At 37.4% G+C, this 19,953-nt stretch overlaps 1 protein-coding gene across 1 annotated transcript in view; it reads left to right on the top strand.

Annotated features, from left to right (window-relative positions):
- TDRD9 (tudor domain containing 9) overlaps positions 1 to 19,953 on the top strand; it is a 60,512-nt gene that overhangs the window by 15,982 nt on the left and 24,577 nt on the right. Inside the window, 14 exon segments of the mRNA XM_055715955.1 lie at positions 596 to 765; positions 4,469 to 4,477; positions 6,579 to 6,668; positions 7,368 to 7,426; positions 10,583 to 10,637; positions 10,792 to 10,876; positions 11,552 to 11,609; positions 12,249 to 12,353; positions 15,464 to 15,561; positions 15,944 to 16,075; positions 16,771 to 16,830; positions 16,832 to 16,934; positions 17,018 to 17,081; positions 17,563 to 17,626. Coding sequence (XP_055571930.1) covers positions 596 to 765; positions 4,469 to 4,477; positions 6,579 to 6,668; positions 7,368 to 7,426; positions 10,583 to 10,637; positions 10,792 to 10,876; positions 11,552 to 11,609; positions 12,249 to 12,353; positions 15,464 to 15,561; positions 15,944 to 16,075; positions 16,771 to 16,830; positions 16,832 to 16,934; positions 17,018 to 17,081; positions 17,563 to 17,626 — 1,152 coding nt within the window.

Here is a 19,953-nt window from a genome sequence, read left to right as displayed (position 1 = left end):
ATCCCTTTGGAAGAGTTTGTAACCATCCATTGCAGTACTCCAGTCACGTGAATCACCCCACCGTGTTTCTGTGATGGTGACTGTCATAATATTCCTACTACATGAAGGCTTCCAGCTCCTCCTGTTTGTTGCCCATGCTTCTGTCGTTGGTATAGATGCACTTCAGTTGTTCTATCCATCCCGCCTCCAACACTGGCATGCCTCCCCCAGGCTTATCTCTTAACAAGTCTGGTTTTGTTCCCTTACCCCTTTGAATCTAGTTTAAAGCTCTTTCAATGAGCCATCTTACCTCCTGACCTAGAAGCCTTTTACCCCTTTGAGACAAGTGAACCCTGTCTGTTGCCAGCCAGTCTGGTGCTGTATAAACTGACCCATGATAAAAATGAGAAAAACGATTAAAAAAAAAAACCACATGATAAAAACTCCACCAAAATTTTAAGTCTTAAGCTTTTAACTTTAATTGTCTTAAATATGCCTAGTATACATGCATGTGGTAGCCAAAGTTAGACCATTTTACCATAAAGTATAGGTGGAGATTCCATGGCATTTTGTGTTGAAATTGATGTTTTACATTTGCTGTGCAATTTTTTAACAGGTAATACTGATGTCTGCTTTCATCAGCTGTGGAGAATTTGCTGATTACTTTGCACTTCCAGTTCGTAATGGTCTGAATCCAGTCTGTGTATTGAAGGGGGAAGGCAAACATTATGCAATTGAAGAATATTATCTTGATGATTTGAAGCACACTGTTCATTTCAAGATATTGCAAATATAACTTTATTTCTTTGGACATAGTCAGCAAGAAATTGGAGTAGTTAATTGGAGGCTGTGCGATAAAATTACAACAACCAATTTTACATCATAGTTCTACATAAGAATTAATATATGATGATAAAACAGGAATCTTCTTACCAGCAGCCTAGTTTTTCTTTCATGTAACAGAAATGGAATGTAAAGGACTGAGTACTTAAAGTAGTATGACATTTTGTTCAGTAGTTTACATCCAAGACAAATAATGTAAAAGCCTGTGAAGAAAGTAACATATAAGGATTTATAGATCTACGTGAATACAGGTGACAAACTTGGGGGATATGTCCTGGCTTGGTTCATACTGCTATTATGTATTAAAGGCAGAAAGAGCTAGGAAATTAAGAGAGTCATCAGAAAAGAAGCATTTATGATTAGAAGTTTGATGTTACCAAGTCGGCTTCTATGTCAGCCGAGGCTCACATGCTTCCTATTTTCCCCTTTTTGTTTGTTTTTGGTTTTGTTTTTTTTAATAGTCTCAGAGCTGTTATGCCGTAGTTTTGAACATATTATGTTGTAGCCATGTAGGTCACCACGGCAAGTAGGTAATTTTGAGTAATGAAAAATACGTTAGAATAACATAGTCACTAAATCCCCAGTGGCCACTGAACAGCTCATATGGCTGCACTGGAGAATTGCTGCTCTGATGCCTAAGGAGGGTAGAAATAGCTGAAGATTCATTTGCTGTGATAGTCTTCAGCTTATAAACTACACAGCATATTTGTAGAGCTCCTGACATGCTATTGTATAGCATGTATCTGCACAGACAAGAGATAGCAAAGGAATAAATGTAAGTTTAAATTAACCTGGTATCTCTGGTTTTATAGTAGGGGTTTGTTTTACAGTGATGAAGTTCCTATATAGCTGTGTGACACTTGAGTGTCTGAACTCTTTCAGACTGTTACGGTCCAAGGTAAAATAAACAGGTTAAAGCAAAGTAGAACAAATGCACTCAGGCTGTAATAGTGACAACCACTCTAAAAATAACTGGGGCATGGGAGTAATTACTGGTCAATTCTGATAATTCAAAACACTGTTACAGTGTTAATGCAATGAAGAAAACAGGATGCACTTAAAAAGTAGCAGTATGTGAATATACTATTATTATTTAGCTTTCATCTCTCAATTATGCAGAAACTAAATTAGGGACATAAAGCAAGCAGGTAGTTTAGGGGAAACCCAGAAGAAAATGATTGCTAATGCTGTACATAGCACAGGTATTGGTTATGCCTTGACACAGGAAAGCTAAAACAAAAGCCTGTGAACTGCTGAAGCTTTAATACAGCCAGAAAAATAAAATAAATAGTTATAGTAGTTGGCCCATCTGTTTTTATACATTAGTATGGCAGCTCAGATAATACGGAGGAGATTATGTAATACGATTTTTGTATAAGATTTTTTGATGATTGATGCCAACAGAAAGATAACCAAAAAATTCCATAAGAAGTCTACTTCAGTCAGGTTGCATTTGTCATAGCTGAATGTCAGCTGCCACACCTTTCACCTCAAAGACCATGAACAAAAGGAACTGCTTTCAGAGCTTATACCTTTTTATAGTTTTTATTTTCTCTGTATATATGAGCATTTAGCTTTGTGGTGTTGTTTTTTTTTAAATTTTCATCTTATTCTTTGTTGTGTTGTTGTCCTAGCTGTAGCCATTCAGTTGTTCAGTAGGAGAAGGGTGTGATTGCCCAAGAAATTACTTGTACCTTAGGGCAACAATAAAAGCACATAAGTGCACTTGATTTTTTTTTTTCTCTCTCTCTCTCTCTTTTTTTTTTTTTAAGATATATGGAAAAAAGAAGGAATTGAATTAGAAAGCACTGATGTTTGGTCTTGCATCTTGTTTCTTATGGTGTTACGTGTGGAGATTTTCTCTGAATAGTACTTCTATTGTAAAAATACTCAAAAATGTAGAAGACCTAAGACTGTTTATGTAACAACTAATAAAAATGAAAGCAGAGCCTTAGTGTTAAGGCAGTTAGTGAGTTAATGCTGCCATATGGAAGCAGGGGCACATTTTTCATCATACCAAAATCAAAATCGGTTAGCTAACTGCCTGAGGTGCAGGCTTCAGGCTTTGGTTCCTAATATTTTATTTTTGCCTATAAAAGCCTGTAAAATTCACATAAAAGAATACAGAAGCTAAAAGAAAAAATCTTTGCTTTTTAGATAAACAGATCTTTTCCAAGTTTCCTTTTGATTATAAAATTAATAGCTATAAAATCAGATTACATAAATCACAACTCATTCCTTTAAAGCATCTTGATGGAAATCAGTTTAGTCCTTTGTAACAATCTCATTTGCTATGAGGTATGAACCTTTGTCCCTTCTCAAAAAATCTTAAAATAATTGGATGTTACTGTATAAATGTAGAATTCTTGCATGAATCCTGCAGTGCTTTTGGCTTTAATGTATCACTTGTTTCTGTCAAAGATAGTGTTTCAAAGCTATGCTTGAAAGTAAAAATTCCCTTTCATCAGTTTGTCTTGGATAATCTGGGAATTCACTGATAGCAGTTGTGATTTGGAAGATAAATAGAAATGCCCGTCATTATTTTTTCTTCTTTATGCTTGTTTGCAGTAAACACTTTGCTGTGACTAGATAGACATCTAGCTGAAACAAAGATAAAACTTGAATTTCTTCATTTGTAGGAGAGAATAAAAAGTAAGAGGGAAGGAAGGGAGACAAACTTTATGTAGCACTGGCTTACCCTTGCCCGATACCGGGTCATTTATAGGTGCCACCATTTAATTTTTGAGTATGGGTTTAGTAAAAGGTAGTTTCTCTTTCTTATGGCATACTGGCCTTTAAGCACACTGTTCTGTGTATTTAACTGGATCGTTACTGTGTCATATCAGCACCCTCTTAAGCTCCAAGGAATCAGTGAAACATAGGTTTTGATGTAAAATGCATGGAGCCTGTATCTGTAGGCAAATTTAAAGCTAGTTTTGTAAATGCTTACCTGTTGCTGTACTGTGATATTGGAGATATCAAATGCAAATTAATAGTATAGTTAATTCTGTGAGAAGATCTTACAAATGTAAGCTAGGGGGTCTGTTTGTTAGTCTTTGGCAGTAAATCTGTGAAATCCTGTGTCAACTTTTTACCTAATGGCAAAAAATGCGTGTCCTGTTTTTAGCTTGCAAATGTAAAAACTTCTTCGTATCCCTGTAACTGAAGTCAGAGTCCAGATAAAAGGTAGTGAACTGCTGTCAAGAGCTGTTCTGATTATGTGACGTTATTTCAGTCATCTCTGACTGGGCTTTTGGTTTTGCTGTTCCACCACATCGTTACCTTTTATTAGGAGTGATGTGGAAGCCTTGTCGCGTTAAAGAATACTGAAGGTACAAGCAGTAGCAAAATTCAAAAGACAAATTTGACAGTTACTTAAGCAGGGATCATCTAAAACCAAAAATGTTGTGTTTGAGCAGCTCAGAAAAGATTAAAATAACTCTTCTTCCTACATTCTTATTTACTGTTGAGGAGGTTTATAGGTAGCAGTAATACCTCTTTCTGGCTTTCATTTTGCTTTGTTAGATAAGGTAAGTCTTTGCTATTCTCCTTTTACAAGAAAGTCTCTTCATTCTTCTGGTCGGTGAATTAGTCATAATTTGCTTTTGTTCAAGTTCCAGCTGATCCTCTGCAGATCGATTGTCAGTCCCCATCAGTTTCCCCAGCACCACAAACTGAGTACGTGTTGGCTTCAAGAGTTCTTTTACTTCAGAGGCTGGCAAGTATGCTGGCTGAAAACTTTGACAAGACCTGAGTCACTTCAGAGTGATGGGGGCAGTTCTGTACAATGCCACCAACATAGCATTCTTAGAATGACCTTTCCTGACCTACAGTCATGCTTGCTTTTCAGCAGCGTTACAGCGGAAGGTAACTGTTTCCTTATGATCAAAGTAGGTGATCCAGGCACTCCTTATTTCCAATTACAACCGATACAGCATCAGCTTGTATACAAAATCTGTAATCCTCAGATGCATAGGTTTACACATTGTCTTACTGGATTTTATTTGACTTCAGACAATTAAAGGACATTATATGAATGATACTCTTTATCAGTACACATGTGATGCATTCCAGCTTTATCAATGTATCTTTTTCAGGTTTTTTGCTTATTGAAAACTTGTGCAGAATCTTTTGCTTATATGGTAACTGAATTTTTTTGTGCTTGATTAAAATAAAAGCAAACCCCTGTGAAATGTGGACAACTGCTAAATACCTTCTGCTTCATTTACAGGGGAACCGGGAATATCTTAGTTTTTTGCATAGAAACGTTGTGCTACTCTTGGATGTTCAGCTTGCGTTTTGAATTCCTTTCTAGGAATGATTTCTTTTCCCCTACACTTTATGCTTGTTGGAAGTCCCTTGCTACAGCTGCATCTTACCTCTTGTTGGCATTTATCTGCACATATTTACCAAATACTACTGCTGTTGCATTTTCATTGTTAACTGTGTGGTCCAGTTGTTATGGAGTGTTATGTTTAAAGGACAAATGCTCAGTTTTCACTGTTGCTTCAGTTATAATACTGTTCCTTAAAAACAGAAATGAGAAGTCTAGGCCTCAATAAAACTGTATTTAAATACAATAAACTACTATTGTAGTATATCAAGCAGCAGGTGAAGGTGATTGATCAGCTAGGAGAAATGCTTAGTTGAGCATAAATGTAAATGTGTAGGTTTCATAGCTAGTGATAAAATACGTGATCTCTTAGGGCATACACATGCATGATCACTTGAACCTATTGGTTTTCTTGGGAAAATCTGGAATGACTTAAACTGTTAGGTTTCAGCATAAAAGTAAATAGAATATTTCACATGAGGGTGAAAGGAGGGAAGAGGAAAGAACTTCAAAGGAATAGTAGGAGGGAGAGAATTACAGTTTTATTGTAGGATTTCTAACCATGTGAATGATATGGAAGGCAGATTACACTGCAATACAAGTTTAGAAAAGTTAGAGATAGCAGTTAGGCCAGTAAAGAGTTTTCCTCTAGAATGAGAAGAAACCTTGAGAACAAAACGTGAGCAATGATCAAAAGCCATTTTCCCTGCAAGGGAAAAATGTGTAAAATTATAGACCATTCCCAGAGCATGTCCAGTTCATTAAGGATTTGCTTTTAAAAACTGAAAGGAAATGAAGTTACTCTTTGCTTTGAAGACTTGAGGTTTGTATTCTTAAATATTAAAGCCCAGAATTTGTGAACAGAATGCTAAAAAACAGTGTAGACAGAATCATTATGGTTGTGTTGTGTACAACAGAACCATGGCTCTTCGACAGGATGTGACCTAAAACACAGGATCTGTTAAATGCAAAGGTAATTTACATGAGAAAGAGGTCCATGATTTATTTGGCAAGCAATAGAGACCTGCATTATAACACCTGTGAGAAGGATGGTGCCTGCCTTACACAAATTCCTCTCGTTCTTGTCATCCTGTTCCCATGGCCTGTGGTTAGTCTTATGTGCTTGACAGTTCTGAGTAAGGAGTATGTTCTGCAAATGTTAGGGAATGGAGTGTGGGCTAGTGCTCATCTTAAGCCGGTAAATATCAGAAGTATTTCTTTAGGATTAGAATGGTAGGATGCTTGAAGGAAGATATATATTTAGAATGAAAGGAGTGCTTCAGATTAAGTTACTACTTCGTACAGCTTCTGTGCTGGATCAGTTTTAATTGAGAAGCACCTGACAAATAGAAACATGTACATGATCTACAGTCTTTTAGCTTGTTATACTGTGTTAACTCTCTACACAGCTTCCTTCTCAAAGAATTGAGCAGCCAGTCATAGTAGAGGAAATGTATGGAGTAGCAGTGTCTTTGATGGAGTCATTTGATAAGTTGGAGATGAAGAGCAGTAGGTAAGGTACAGTTCAAGATCTGGAATCAGTGGTTCTTTGGGGGAGTGAGACGTTAATTAAGGAACAGCAGCATACTGCATGCTTTTACTGTATACTTTTTAGCATATTATACCTTCTGTTCATTATATAGTTTGAGAGTAGAGGCTTTCAAGATGCCTAAAAAAATTTACTTCAGGAGTAATTACAACAAAAAATAAGAGTTCTGTATTATGCTAAGGTGATTTTTAGCTTCTTGACTCGTAACAGATTAATCGAAGGTGTTTCCCTTTAAGTTTGTCATGACCTGTAGTTATTGATAATGATTAGCTTTTTTGCATGCTAGGCTTTTGTTAAAGGCGTCCAGTGTTATTTTTAGAATACAGGAGTTACATGTGCTTGAAAAATTATTGAATAAATTTGCATAAATTTGGCAGTAGTATCCTACGTTTTTATTTTAATATCTTTGGTAACCAAATTTGATTAATGTCCTTGCTAAATAAGAATGTTTCTGTTTTGACATAATTTTGAAGTTCCAATTTTTATATATCATGTTTTTCAGAAAAAATGGTTGCTAATAATGTTTTGAATTCTGTTTCTTCAGGAAGTGTAAATAATACATGTTACAAAAAGTGCATTGCTGCTTGTTTAAGAGTAAAACAACTTGGGGTAGTAGAGTAGACTGAGGTTGTAAAACTAATGAAAACTGCATGTTCTTCTTAGGGAGAAAAAAAAACTTCAGTGTTAATCAAAATGTGGAAGTGTGCTAGTATTTTTACCAGGTGAGTGTATGTCTTAATAACTTTCTTTTTCCTTATATATAATCTAATGAGCTTTCTTTTGGCACTTCTTCCAGGTATTTATTAAACATACATTTAACTGTAGTTGATAGGTCTATATTTGGGTATTTTCTTGTGGACTTGCTTAAATGTGGCAATAATTGGAAGACCTGGGAGTCAAAAATGAAGACTTCGTCTGTCTTAAAAATGAAGTTACAGTAATAAAATTAATTCTACAGTTAATTCACAGAAATTCAATTACTTATTCTTTTTAGAGTAGTTATTAAATATTGTATGAGGTTCCTAGGATGTCTTTAGAGACATTTTCTTATATAGTGTAGTCTTTATTTAGATTCTTGTTGTAAAAATTAAAATTCACTTTTTTCTTTCCATGTACCTTGGTGTAGTAGGGAATGCTCAAAAGCACACACAATGACATGGCAATTAATGATCAGAGAACTGGTTATATAAACCTAAATTATCTTACACTGTCTCTAAAATCTAGCTAAGATGTTCAAGTAAGAATGACAGCCAAAAAAGTGTACAACTTTTTGTGTAACTAGGCTGCAGACTAGGTTTCCCAAGCATCACAAATCTGTTAACTTGTGGTTTCAGTTATTGTTTTACTTCATGGGCATGAAAGTTTGCTAGTTGAAAACTTTTGAGAAGACTTTGTTACGTTCTTGTGGTGTCACCTTGGAGTCAGGAGCAGCTGTTTCCTTGGGCACAGTGAGATCTATCCCTACCAGGGCTTTCTAACTCTCTGTAAATTATTTATGAATGTCATTTCCCTGCTGTGTTGAGCTTAGAAGTAGACATGCTAGCACTAGGGCTAGAAACACCGCACGCCAGCAGAAAGGTATATCGCACTTGTAGGGTAGCTTTCAGTGGAGGGTGCTCCCTGCTAGCTACAAGCTGTTAGAGCTGCCTTTCTTGGAGTTACCCTCTATTAAATCAATGGGTCAGAGAAAGTACTTGATCTTGTCAGTGTAGGACGCATTCCAGTTTGCGATTAATAAAGTAGGGAGACCACCTTTGTTGCCTCTGGCCTCTCATATAGCCGTTTGTCTGGGGTGTACTTTCAGACTTCCTCAGGCTCTTTTGGGTCTTCATTTCAGGGCTGAAATTGCTCTTCAGCACTTTCAATTCCCAAATCTTTTTTATTTTTCCCTTTGAGGTGTTTTTTAGTGTGCTGCTATCCTTGATGTCTTGTAACTGCAGCTGATAAAATGAAACTTTTTGTTTAAATACTTTTGGTAAATTCATTAAGATCTCTGTAGGCAGTGCTTTCTGAATTAGCTTGTACTCAGTTTTGGTTTTTTATTGTTTGGTGTTTGACTTTGGCCTGTTTTATAACTGGATACTCAAGACTGTTCTTGAACACAGGATTAGCAAATACCTGTTGAAATTTTCTTCACAAATAGTCTTTATACAGAACTGGAGAAGAGGAGAGGAGAGCCCTTAGTTTACAAGAGGGCAGCTGAGACAGATCTGGGTAAAAATAACCTCCACATTTAGGACACTGATTTGAGATGCCTAGATCTTTTGAGTGCTTACAATTACATAGCATTTTGTACATTCAAACTAATACTCCCATTGAAATTTCAAGCTGAGTATGCATCAGCAGCCAGAAGGAGTAGTGCTGTGCTGAGGACTACTTTTAAGTGATTTTTGCCCACGGTTTTTGTGGAACTCGGTGATGGGCCAGAATCCACTTCAGAAGAGCAGCTGCAGCTGTCTCAAGTAGGATGCCATGTTTTCACTTCCTGTTGTAAGTGCCTGTCTTGTTTGGTGCTTAAATATCTTTTTTTAACATTACTGAGCCTGATTCTTTACAGATTATCCTACACAGCTCTCCTTTGATTCCAGAGCTAGTCTGTCCCTAGGTATTAGGGGATACCAAGTGCCGTGTTTGGAACTGTACATTGTTTTATTTTTTTAATACATGTGCATAAATATGTTCCCAGAGAGCTGCATTAAGTTTGCACAACCAGTCTTAATTCTGGCGGTTTTTTTGAGTGCTTGACATGGCAACCTTAATGTTACTTGAGAATATACGTTGATATATAGTTCTTTAGACTTTTTAAAGAACAAATTGGAAAAAGAGGTGCGACACTGTTGACTGAATCATCACTGAGCTACGCCTTCAAGTATATAACTACTTCTGTCAGACTAGCTGTTGGGCTAAATGAAAGCAGCAGTAGGTTGTCATCTTCTTGTGGAGCCTGAAGAAGATGGGGACAGCCTTTCTCTGTGCTTTGCATACGCTTGGTAATGGCAGGGAATTGCATAGCTTAAAGCTTCAGGGTTTTCTTTCAGATGGATTCTGCTGTTACTGTCCTAAGCTTTTATTTGCTCTACTTCTGTCAATCTCTTTGTCTTCCTTCCTTCCTTCTCACTTCTGAAGTAAAGTAATGGTCATCTAAAGAGTGAAAGAACTTTCACGTCCAGGTGTTCAAACTGCATTTAGCATCACTGAAAATCACAGCAATCCTGTGCAGCAGTTATGTGATAATTTTACTTTTAACGTCCAACCACAGAAGCCCAATGTTGGACAGATTTTTGAAAATGGGGCTTTTGGAATTGAAGTTTCAGTAAGATTTTTGGGCTTCTCAGAAAGGTTTATGTCTGTGGAGGTATTCAGGAAGACAGCAAAAATCCCTTAGTCAAAAGATTTCCTCAGGCAGATGTGAAATCCATGGCCCAGAGAATGGGCGCTGGAACTGCCAAAGGTAAGATGGCTAAGGCAGAAATAGCTAATTTCTTTTTTAAAAAAATTCCTTTGGCCCTGCTCTTGGAAACAGCTTGTTATGGCTGAAATACCCAAATCTATCCTGAGCCAGACATTCAGCTTGTGGTGAGCATTGTCAGTTGTAAGGAACTGAAACAAGGGCTAATAATCGGACACTGGCAGATAACCTTTGTATATGATATATGATACTTTCCTTTAGGTGTAAAATTACGTAAAATAACTCTTGAGAAATTGCCCTTGTGTTTCATTATGACATTTATCATTTAACACTTCTGCTGTTTCATTATACAGTGAAAAGGAGGTAATAATGAAAGTCAATTAAGAATTTAAGTAGACATGAGAATTGGTTTATAGAATTGTTAGTGATCACTGAAAAGAAAACAGACTCTTGATTACTTTCTCCCTAGGTTTGAGTGAAATAAACTACATGCGTTCATGTCTCTCAGATGTGTTTAAGAAAAGGTAAGTTAGACCACACTTGCTTCAGTTCAATTAAAATTGAAAATTAATCCATCAGCTGTATGAGTTTGAAGTACATAATATGATTTAGCACAGAGGTGTAATTAATTTTTATATTATTGCATCAGTAAATATTTCACTAATATGTTTTCCTTAGGTGGAAAGTGTACCTGCTTCACTCACATCTGACATTAAACCAACAAAGCAGTGTAATTTTGGATACAGCTCCTGGCTACAGAAAAGTAAATATTGTTGAATCATTACTTTTAAGTGCATGAAACCTTTTGCTGGAGCAACAATAGCAAATAATAACGTATAAAACTATTATTAGCAGTGCAAACTCAAACCATTGTGCAAGGGCAAAGCAGTTGTGTTTTTTCAAGATGTGAACTGATTGCCTTTCTTACCAAGCTGCTGCTTTAACTGGTGTGTAGACCTCCAGAGAAGTGGAGTAACAGGAAGCTATCTTTCAATTATTGCACGACACTGGTTTTATCCTTCAGAATAGTTTGTGCATGCCGATTCTTGTACCCGCAGGACAGTAGTATGCTGCTGGTGGCACTGCATAGTAAAGCAGTCCCCCAGAATGGGGGTCTCTTGCCTGCTTTGTACCCCGCATTTTGGCTAGTGTCTTGGTTTATTTATCACTGCTCATCGTGTGCTGTTTTGTTAGGACAAAAGCATAAGGAAATATTTCCATTCTTCCTCTATATTGTCATATGCTATGCTACTTTATTATGCTTCTATGGTCTTAGGACAAGAAAATAGGTTTTCTTGTGTTTGCTTTTTTTAATATGCAGAGCAGAAATACTATGTTGCCATTACACTTAGATTTCTTAATAGCAAGCTGGATTTTTCACATAAACCACTAACTTTTTCTTTATGCATTCATTGCTCATTTTTGCTTCAAAACTCAGGTTATTCTAGCTACAAACATAGCTGAGAGCTCTGTAACACTTCCTGACGTTAAATATGGTAAGTAATCTAAATCTTACAGTCATGTGTATGCTGTATTTGGAATGTCTTCCTTACGTTTGCTAGCCTATATTTCCATAACATGTCACCATTTCCCAAAGCGTTGCTGTTGGAGTTTAATTTTGACAGTTGCTGAATTCCTTCTTTCATGACAGAGAACGGTTTTAAATCTGAACATATGAACAAGTAGTAGGTCTACTGAGTGGAGCGTTGGTTTTAATCTTTGCTGGAGTGGGGAAAAAAATAGTTTACATGCAGTAACAAGCAGAATCAGACCTCATGTCACAAGTACCTTAAGCTTTTTATTGACACTCTGACTATATATTGAAATAATTGCATCAGATTAAGCAACTTTTTATATAGAATGTCTAAATGCTTAAGTAATTGTCTTTTAATGTTTGCCATCTGCTCTAACTTTATTATATTTATGTTAAAAACTATTTTAAATTCCATTAGTATTCAGAGTATCCTGGGCCTGGTTGTTTATAAATCTGGTGTTCTTGTTACTGGTTTTGAAGTAATTGAAACTTTCCTTTTCTGATAACACAGAATTAACCAGTATTCTTTCCCAGTGCCATGAGGATAAATTGTTTTGTAATAATACTAGATTCCGCCCCCGCCCCCCCCCCCCAATTGCAGTGATAGATTTCTGCTTAACTAGAACTTTGGTTTGTGATGAGAAAACATATTACCAGAGCTTGAGACTTTTCTGGGCATCTAAACCAAACTGTAATCAAAGAAAAGGTAAGATGACAACAGGTAATGGAAAGGAATTTTAGAAGCTAATCTTCATGGAGAATTAGATGTTGCTTTTCATTTTGTTAACAGTAAAAAGCACAGATTATTTTTGGCGTGAATAGTTTATACAAAAAACATAATTCCTTACCATGTCAGGATATTAAACAGTGATTAAACAACTATGCCTGAATATTTTATTTTGTTCAAGTATTTTTTCCAGAGGAATGTTTCAGGGACTGTAAAATTTGTAAGGATGATTTGTTATTTAATAGTAATCGTTTTCTATCACAGGCCATTTTTAAAAAGAGGAGGTAGGTACTGCTAGGTATTTATTATATTAGTTACTTGGGAGTTTCAGCAGTGAAAGAAACTTTCATGTCTATTTGTCACTCTTAAATCAGTTGAAAATATCCACAGCAGTGTTTCAAGCGTAGACCGGTGTTTGTAGCACAAGGTTAAGTAAGTTTGCGTATTGGCTCTTCTAGTAAGACAGTACTCTTAATATCCAAATGTTTCCATTTCAGTTGAAGAGTACTAAATAAATTAATAACAGTTACATCTTTATGATGTAATATGAAAATATCTTCATTTTTAAATATTATAATGACTTTGCAGTTAAAGCTTGTGGTGGATTGATCTTGGCTAGATGCCAAGTGCTCACCAAAGCTACTCTACCACTCCTCTTCCTCAACTGGCAGATGGAGAAACATTACGACAAAGGGCTTGTGGGTCAGGATTAAGTACACAGGAGATGATGTAACAATTACCATCACAGCTAAAAAAGACTTGACTTGGGGACATCAATTTAATTTATTGGGATCAAATCAGAGTTAGGGTAGCAAGAAATAAAACCTAATCTTAAAATACCTTCCCCCCACCCCTCCCTTCTTCCTGGGTTCAACTTCACTCCCGATTTCTCTACCCGCTGAGTGGCACAGAGCAATGGGGAATGGGGGTTGCAGTCAGTTCATCGCGCGTTGTTTCTGCCGCCACTCCTTCTTCCTCACACTCTTTCCACACTGTTGTGGGGTTTCTCTTGTGGGAAACAGTTCTCCATGAACTTCTCCAGTGTGGGTCCTTCCCACAGGCTGTAGTTACTCACAAACTGCTCCAGTGTGGGTCCTTTCAACGTGCCCTTTCCTTCACGTCTGTCCTGAAGGGGTGCAGTCCTTCAGGACAGACTGCTCCAGCCTGGGTCCCCCATGGGGTCAGAAGTCCTGTTGGCAAACCTACTTCAGTATGGGCTCCTGTTCACGATGCCACAGGCCCTGCCAGGAGCCTGCTCCAGCACAGGCTTTCCATGGGGACACAGCCTCCTTTGGTTGTATCCACCTGCTCTGGTGTGGGGCCCTCCATGGGCTGCAGGTGGATATCTGCTCTGCAGTTAACCTCCATGGGCTGAGGGGCACAGCCTGCCTCACCATGGTCTTCACTGCGGGCTGCAGGGGAATCTCTGCTCTGGTGCCTGGAGCACCTCTTCCCCCTCCTGCACCAACCTTGGTGTCTGCAGAGGGGGTGCTCTCTTGTATTCTCATTTTTGTCTGACTGCTGTTGTCCAGCAGTTTTTTACCCTTCTTAATTAAGTTAAAATAGAAGTGGTGCTGCTGCTGTGGCTGATGGGTTCAGCCTTGGCCAGTGGCAGGTCCACCTTGGAGCCGGCTGACATTGGCTCCGTTGGACACGGGGGAAGCTTTTAGCACCTTCTCACAGAAGCCACCCCTGTAGCACCCCGCTACCAAAACCTTGCCACACAAATCCAGTATACAGCTTTATTTCTGTTTTAATCTGCATCACTATAGGTTATGACAACCAGCTGATACGCAACCAGTAGAATCAGCGTTTTGTATAGGTGACTTGGACTTATTATATATATGACTTAAAAATATGGCCTAATTCTCCAGTGGAGTATCCTGATGAGTGGAGTACCTGTGAGTTTATTGACGTGAATGGTGTTTGGATTTGCGAAGACAGACTTTATGAATTGGTGTGTTTTCTGTAAATAGTAGATCATAAAGGTGTTTTGCTGTTCATCATGGTATCTCAAAAGTTGTTTATATTGATGCTAAAACCAGCACAGAGTAACTGCACAGAGACTTAATTTTTTCTTTAAGCAGCAAAGGTATTTATTTCGTGTAATGTTGGGGAGCTAGCTGGGACAAAGTTGGGGAGCACCAGACAAACTAGCTCCAAAGTTTTTAGTGAAAAGTCAGGTAACATACAGTTTTCCTGAAAGGTTACAACATCTTTACATACATATGCATTTAATTTGAACATCTAATTATCATATTCATAATAGGCAGGGTTTAGGCAGAGCTTGAGGCAGAGTCTTCCAGAATTGTCTTTTGGGGAGACTTTTGGGTGGTTGTTCAATCTTCTTCCTCACTTGAACTTGTTTCTGGAGCTTGCATGGCCTTCTCATCTCCTTCAAATGCCCACCTTATCTTTATTTATGACTACTAGATTGCTCAGAGTACATTCCTACTATCTCTTACTTTAGTACTGTCAGTGGAACAGAATGAGCATCACCCAGAGCATGGTACCAAAACCCATCCTGACTAATCCTTTAAGACCTTGCTCTGTTTCAATATAGAAGTTTTTTGCTAGCTATAGAGTCAAATAGGAAATCAGAATATACTCATTTGTGTAAAGAAATACAAACACAAAGCATATTTACTCTGCATATAGAATCTTCATTTTGAGGGTATGCTAAAACTTGCATTGACGTATTTATCTATATTAAATTAAGATTTGATAGGACTTGCCTTTTCCTGGTTTTGAAGAAGTGTATTTTAGCACTGAGCTTGTCTTGTATTTTCAGTTGAGAAAGATGAGTGCTGATTTGAGGGAAGTTATACAAAAGAGGTATTTGAGTGAATAGTTTAAGCAACTCTTTTGTTAGTTACTGCTGAAAGCAAAATGATTTCATCTGATAGAGATAGGATAGAGAGAATGTCTCAATTGGGCCTGTCTGCTGCAAAAGAGCAAAATACTGGTCAGCCTGCAGCATCAGCTTTCACATACTGCTCATCTGCCCAGCAAGCTTGTAGGTGGATGCGTTTTGAAAAGCCTGAAAATCAGGCAGCTTAAAATTTGGTCATTTGTTCTTTTATGTGCAGGTCATGCTGGACGTGTTTCCAAGGGGTATTGTTACAGGCTTGTAAACAAGGACTTCTGGACAGACTTTATTCCAGAGAAGTCAGTACCTGAGATACTGGTAAGACTTTTGGGGAACATTTCAGATTGATTTTCATTTTTTTAAATGCAGGTGGTCATAGCAGAGACATTACAAAGTTTTGCTTTACTTTTCCTGAAGACAGTGTACGATTTGAATAGTTACTAGTAACTGTAACACTGCATAGAATTCAAGTTGATAAATTATTCACAAGGACCATTCCCCATTAGAAGGAGATGCATTATAGCAGTAAAATGGATGTGGATTAGAAGCAAGCTATCTGTTAAAAATAAAAATATCCTTAGTTACACAAAATAAATTTCCATTTTTAATAAGTTGTAAACTTTTAACTTATTTATCATATAAAACACTGTATCGCACTTCTCATGGTGGGAAAGTAACAGTAACATTGTCTTCGTTTCAGCATTGTCAGTTGGGTTCTACAGTTTTAAGAATAAAAGAGCTTGATATGGGGGAACCAAAAGCCTTGCTGGCAACAGCTCTTTCTCCACCCAGTGCAGGTGACATTGAACGTACCATACTACAGCTGAAAGAGGTAGGCATTCTTTTAATGCTGTTAAAATTAAGGTAATAAAAATGTACTGTAGAAGTGTGTTTCTCAGTATTTAAGGTAGTAGTAGCCTTAATTGGTACCTGAGATAAGAACTATACCTAGAGAATCTTTCTTGCATTGGACTGTTCTTTGGTTACTATCCTCTTCAGTTACTTCATTAAAATAAGATTATAATTTCATCAGGGAACAATGGCACTATGAACTAGCATCTGTGGCAAGAAAGAATAGGGGAAAAAATTAAGAGAACTTGAACTCATTAATAAACAATTTCACTTACACAAAGTAGTAAAATCACACTCTGACACCTTATGATGTATAAAGGTCAACCTGAAGATCCTCTTCTGACCTGTGCAAGGTTGGTAATTCTACTTTTCAATTATAAGGTTGGTAAGGGGTAAAACATTGATTACACTAAACTTCTTCTTTTCCAAGAAATGCATAAGAAAAGCCACTTGTATCATTTCTAGCTTGCTTTTATGACCAGTATATATAGTAGATGCTTTGGTTTCAAAATACTAGGCTTTTAAAATCGATTTAAGACTTCAATTTAATTACAGTTTTGATACTAATCGATGTCACTTTGAGATAATTGCTTGCTGCTTGTCTTTTTTTCTTACAAACTGGTCTTCTATTTACTCTATCAAATTTCACAAGTGAATACATTTTAATTTCTCTAGCTGGGAGCACTTACAACTTGTGCACAAACAGAAGAAAATCCACATGATGGTGAGCTGACTTTTTTTAGGAATGGTATTGGCACACTTGCCAGTAGATTTGCATCTTGGAAAATTGATAGTCCTCGGGCATGTCTTCAGGTGCTTAGAAGAATGCCTTATTATAGGTAACTGAAAGAAGAATATGTGAGAACATTTCTCTAAAAACAAGTGATATGCAAGTTTTCATTTTGTTCTGTTTTTGTTGTAGCTGCAGCACTGTCTTTGTGGGGTTTTTTTGCAGTATCTTTCAAAAAGCATGTTCATGGACACAGGTATTACCCTAGACATTTTACAACTTTCTGACAACATTTGTGGGTAGAGGGCTAAGTTGACCACTAAATATAATTTTCCATGTCATGAGTCTTGTTTTCTATCAAAAGTGCCAGGCAGTGCTAAAAGAAGCTTTTCCGTGGCAGCTGAGATACTGATAGCTATTTGTGTTAACTAATTAATATCACAGAGCTAACATCCTTTTCTGAGTACAAGACCTGATTCTTCAGTTTTGCCTGTCTGATGTGAACATATGGCAGTGTCTGTTAAAACATTTTTTTAAAACAGAAAGTATTATTTTCTTTGTTATTGTGCCCACACAGTTTAGCGAGGAGATGTGAATAAGAACAAATAATTGCAAGAAATGTATTGACTTTGTTTATTAATAGTCCTGGAAGGTGTTATTAGTGTAGCATTCTGAGCTGTATAATATGTTCAATATTTGAAAAAAACATTGTTCATTCTTTTGGTTTATATTGCCAGGAAAAAACTGTGTTTTGCTGACAATAGTAAGAGTGACTGTATTGCAATTGTGAATGCATTTAAGGTAAGTCTTTTGTTCTGGCTTATGTTCCAGTGAAATATGATAGACCAAGATGGAGCTTCTCACCTTTGTAGTATCAGTGCAGCATTTGTGCTTTGAAGTTGTTAAAACCATCACATTACCTAGCTACTTAGTGATACTTTTTGAAGGTCGTGTCTTACTGTGTAGCACTAGTAGTTTTGATTGTCTCTGTTGTAATAGCCAAAAATAAAATGCCAGAGATGTGGTGACATTGGTAGCTATTGGTAGTTAATTGGGGGCAGTTTGGACTGGTAAGTTCTAGTACAGGAAAGTTTGATGTCCTTTCTCCAGGCTTCACAGCTTTGACTGCAGGATCTTATTCTGTCCCAATGCGCTGTTTCGGTACGCCTGGCAGTGCGGTAGCCCAGTACCATGGACAGGAGTCGATCCCTGCTGGTTCAAGTGGAGCCGATACAGCAGCATGGGAAAGACTTCTGCTAGAGGAACTTGCTCTTCAAAATCCAACGTTTTACATTATGGATGGTCTGTAATGTCCTGTAATCTTCCAGAGACTCCAAAATCTTCAGTTGCAGATTTAATTTATTCTATTTTGTGTATGTTGGCCTTTTTTCACTTTGAAAGCTGATTTGTTTTTCTGTACTCTGCTGTCAGAATTTTATGAAGCATACATGGACATGTATGCCACACATACCCACTGATCCTGAGGCTCAAGCATCATGTTTTCTGAATACCCTTATCCTGTTGTAGGCTGTATTTACCTCATGTCCTGTTAATCTGAAGGTAATGTTTCTATAAACCAGTATGTTGTCCGGGAAAACAAACATATTCAAACAGAGCTTCCTGTGCAGTATCTTGGGGGGTGTGTAATGTGAAAGCTTTATGTTTTGAATGGCTGAGTATGAGAAGAGAACAGGGAAAGAGCTTGTTTGTAAACTTCCTGGTTCGGATTAGATTTCTTCCAGGGTAGGCTGAAGTTTTGTGAATTATTAGCATTTTTTTTTTAAGCTCTTGCTTATGAAAAGATCTCAGTGATTTAGAAAAGGTCAAAAGCTTTGGTAGTAGAAAGAGAAGAATCCAGGGAAGTAAAGGCTAATCAGCCTGGTTTAAGTGATATGATTTCCAAGAGGGGCAGTGTTGTTTTTTTTAAAAAAATAATGTCAAATAAGTGAAGGGTTTTTTCCTGACATACGATAAGGCTTGGCTATGGAAGTGGTGGATGTCAAAATCATTATTAAAAATAAGTACATCAGCCTTGAATCAAGGTAGGGAAATGGAGGCTGGCTATTCAGCTATGATAATAGTATCCACAGTAAGCTGGAAAACTGTATTATGAGGTGGCATGCTGTCAAACTAGAAGAAATGGATTCTGTGGGAATCTGTCATAGACTTGCGGCCTAAAAATTAATTCATTTGCATTAGTATTCTAGGTATGTTGATTTTTCTTCCAGCCTCATTTTCTGGGATGCAACCATGTCAGAACTGTATCTGGATCAATTGGTTCACTTACTTTTGTCTCAAAGCAAGGAGAAAATAAAGATTCTGAAAGTAGCCTGCTTTATTACAACATCAAGTCAAAGTGTCCAAGTTATATTTATTCATGAATGTTTGTATGTGCTTTAAAACTCGGTCCATTTCCTCTCTGAAAACTAGGTGGCTAACCTATTGTATGTTGCTGTGTTATCAGATGGCTATTGTAACTCTCCCAACATGGATCAGAACTTAGTCCTTTAAGATCCGGAACCTCTAAGCTATGTCCAGAAATTCAGTGACCGAAATGCTGTGTTTACAGTTCAGTTGCAGGAGCTGATGGCAAGTTTGAGGCCGTATATGTAATTAGTTCATCCAGTTGTGCTTAAACTACTCAGTCTGCATATGCAGCAATGCATGCTGTGACCTCTGTGCAGACTTAAAGGCAGAGTAGTTAGGTTCCTACAGCTATTCTTGTTCTTTAGCATGCCTTGTACAGCATTTATAACCCTGCCAGGCTTTCAGCCCTGCATAATGCGTCCTTAGAATTACATTTTGCAGCCGTACCACTTTGTATGCTCGAATAAGAGCAAAGGAAGACCAAGAGTTATTGCTCACCCTCAACAAAATACAGTAAAACTATTCATAAGACTGAGGAATATTTATATCTACTTAGGGACCAACCAGGCAAGTGTCATGTTAGACTAGAATCATTAAATAACCGAGGCTGGAAAGGACCTTAGGAGGTCTATAGTCTTGCTCAGAGCAGGTTCAGCCATGAGGTCCGTCAAAGTTACTCAGGGTTTTATGGACAAGACCCTTAAGAATCTGATCTGAGTTGGCTGTGCTGTGTGGGATGTTGGAACAATTGATCTGAAGAA

The sequence above is a fragment of the Falco cherrug genome, chromosome 7 (genome assembly GCF_023634085.1).
Source record: "Falco cherrug isolate bFalChe1 chromosome 7, bFalChe1.pri, whole genome shotgun sequence".
Taxonomy (NCBI): Eukaryota; Metazoa; Chordata; class Aves; order Falconiformes; family Falconidae; genus Falco; species Falco cherrug.
This window is presented reverse-complemented; position numbering and strand designations above follow the sequence as displayed.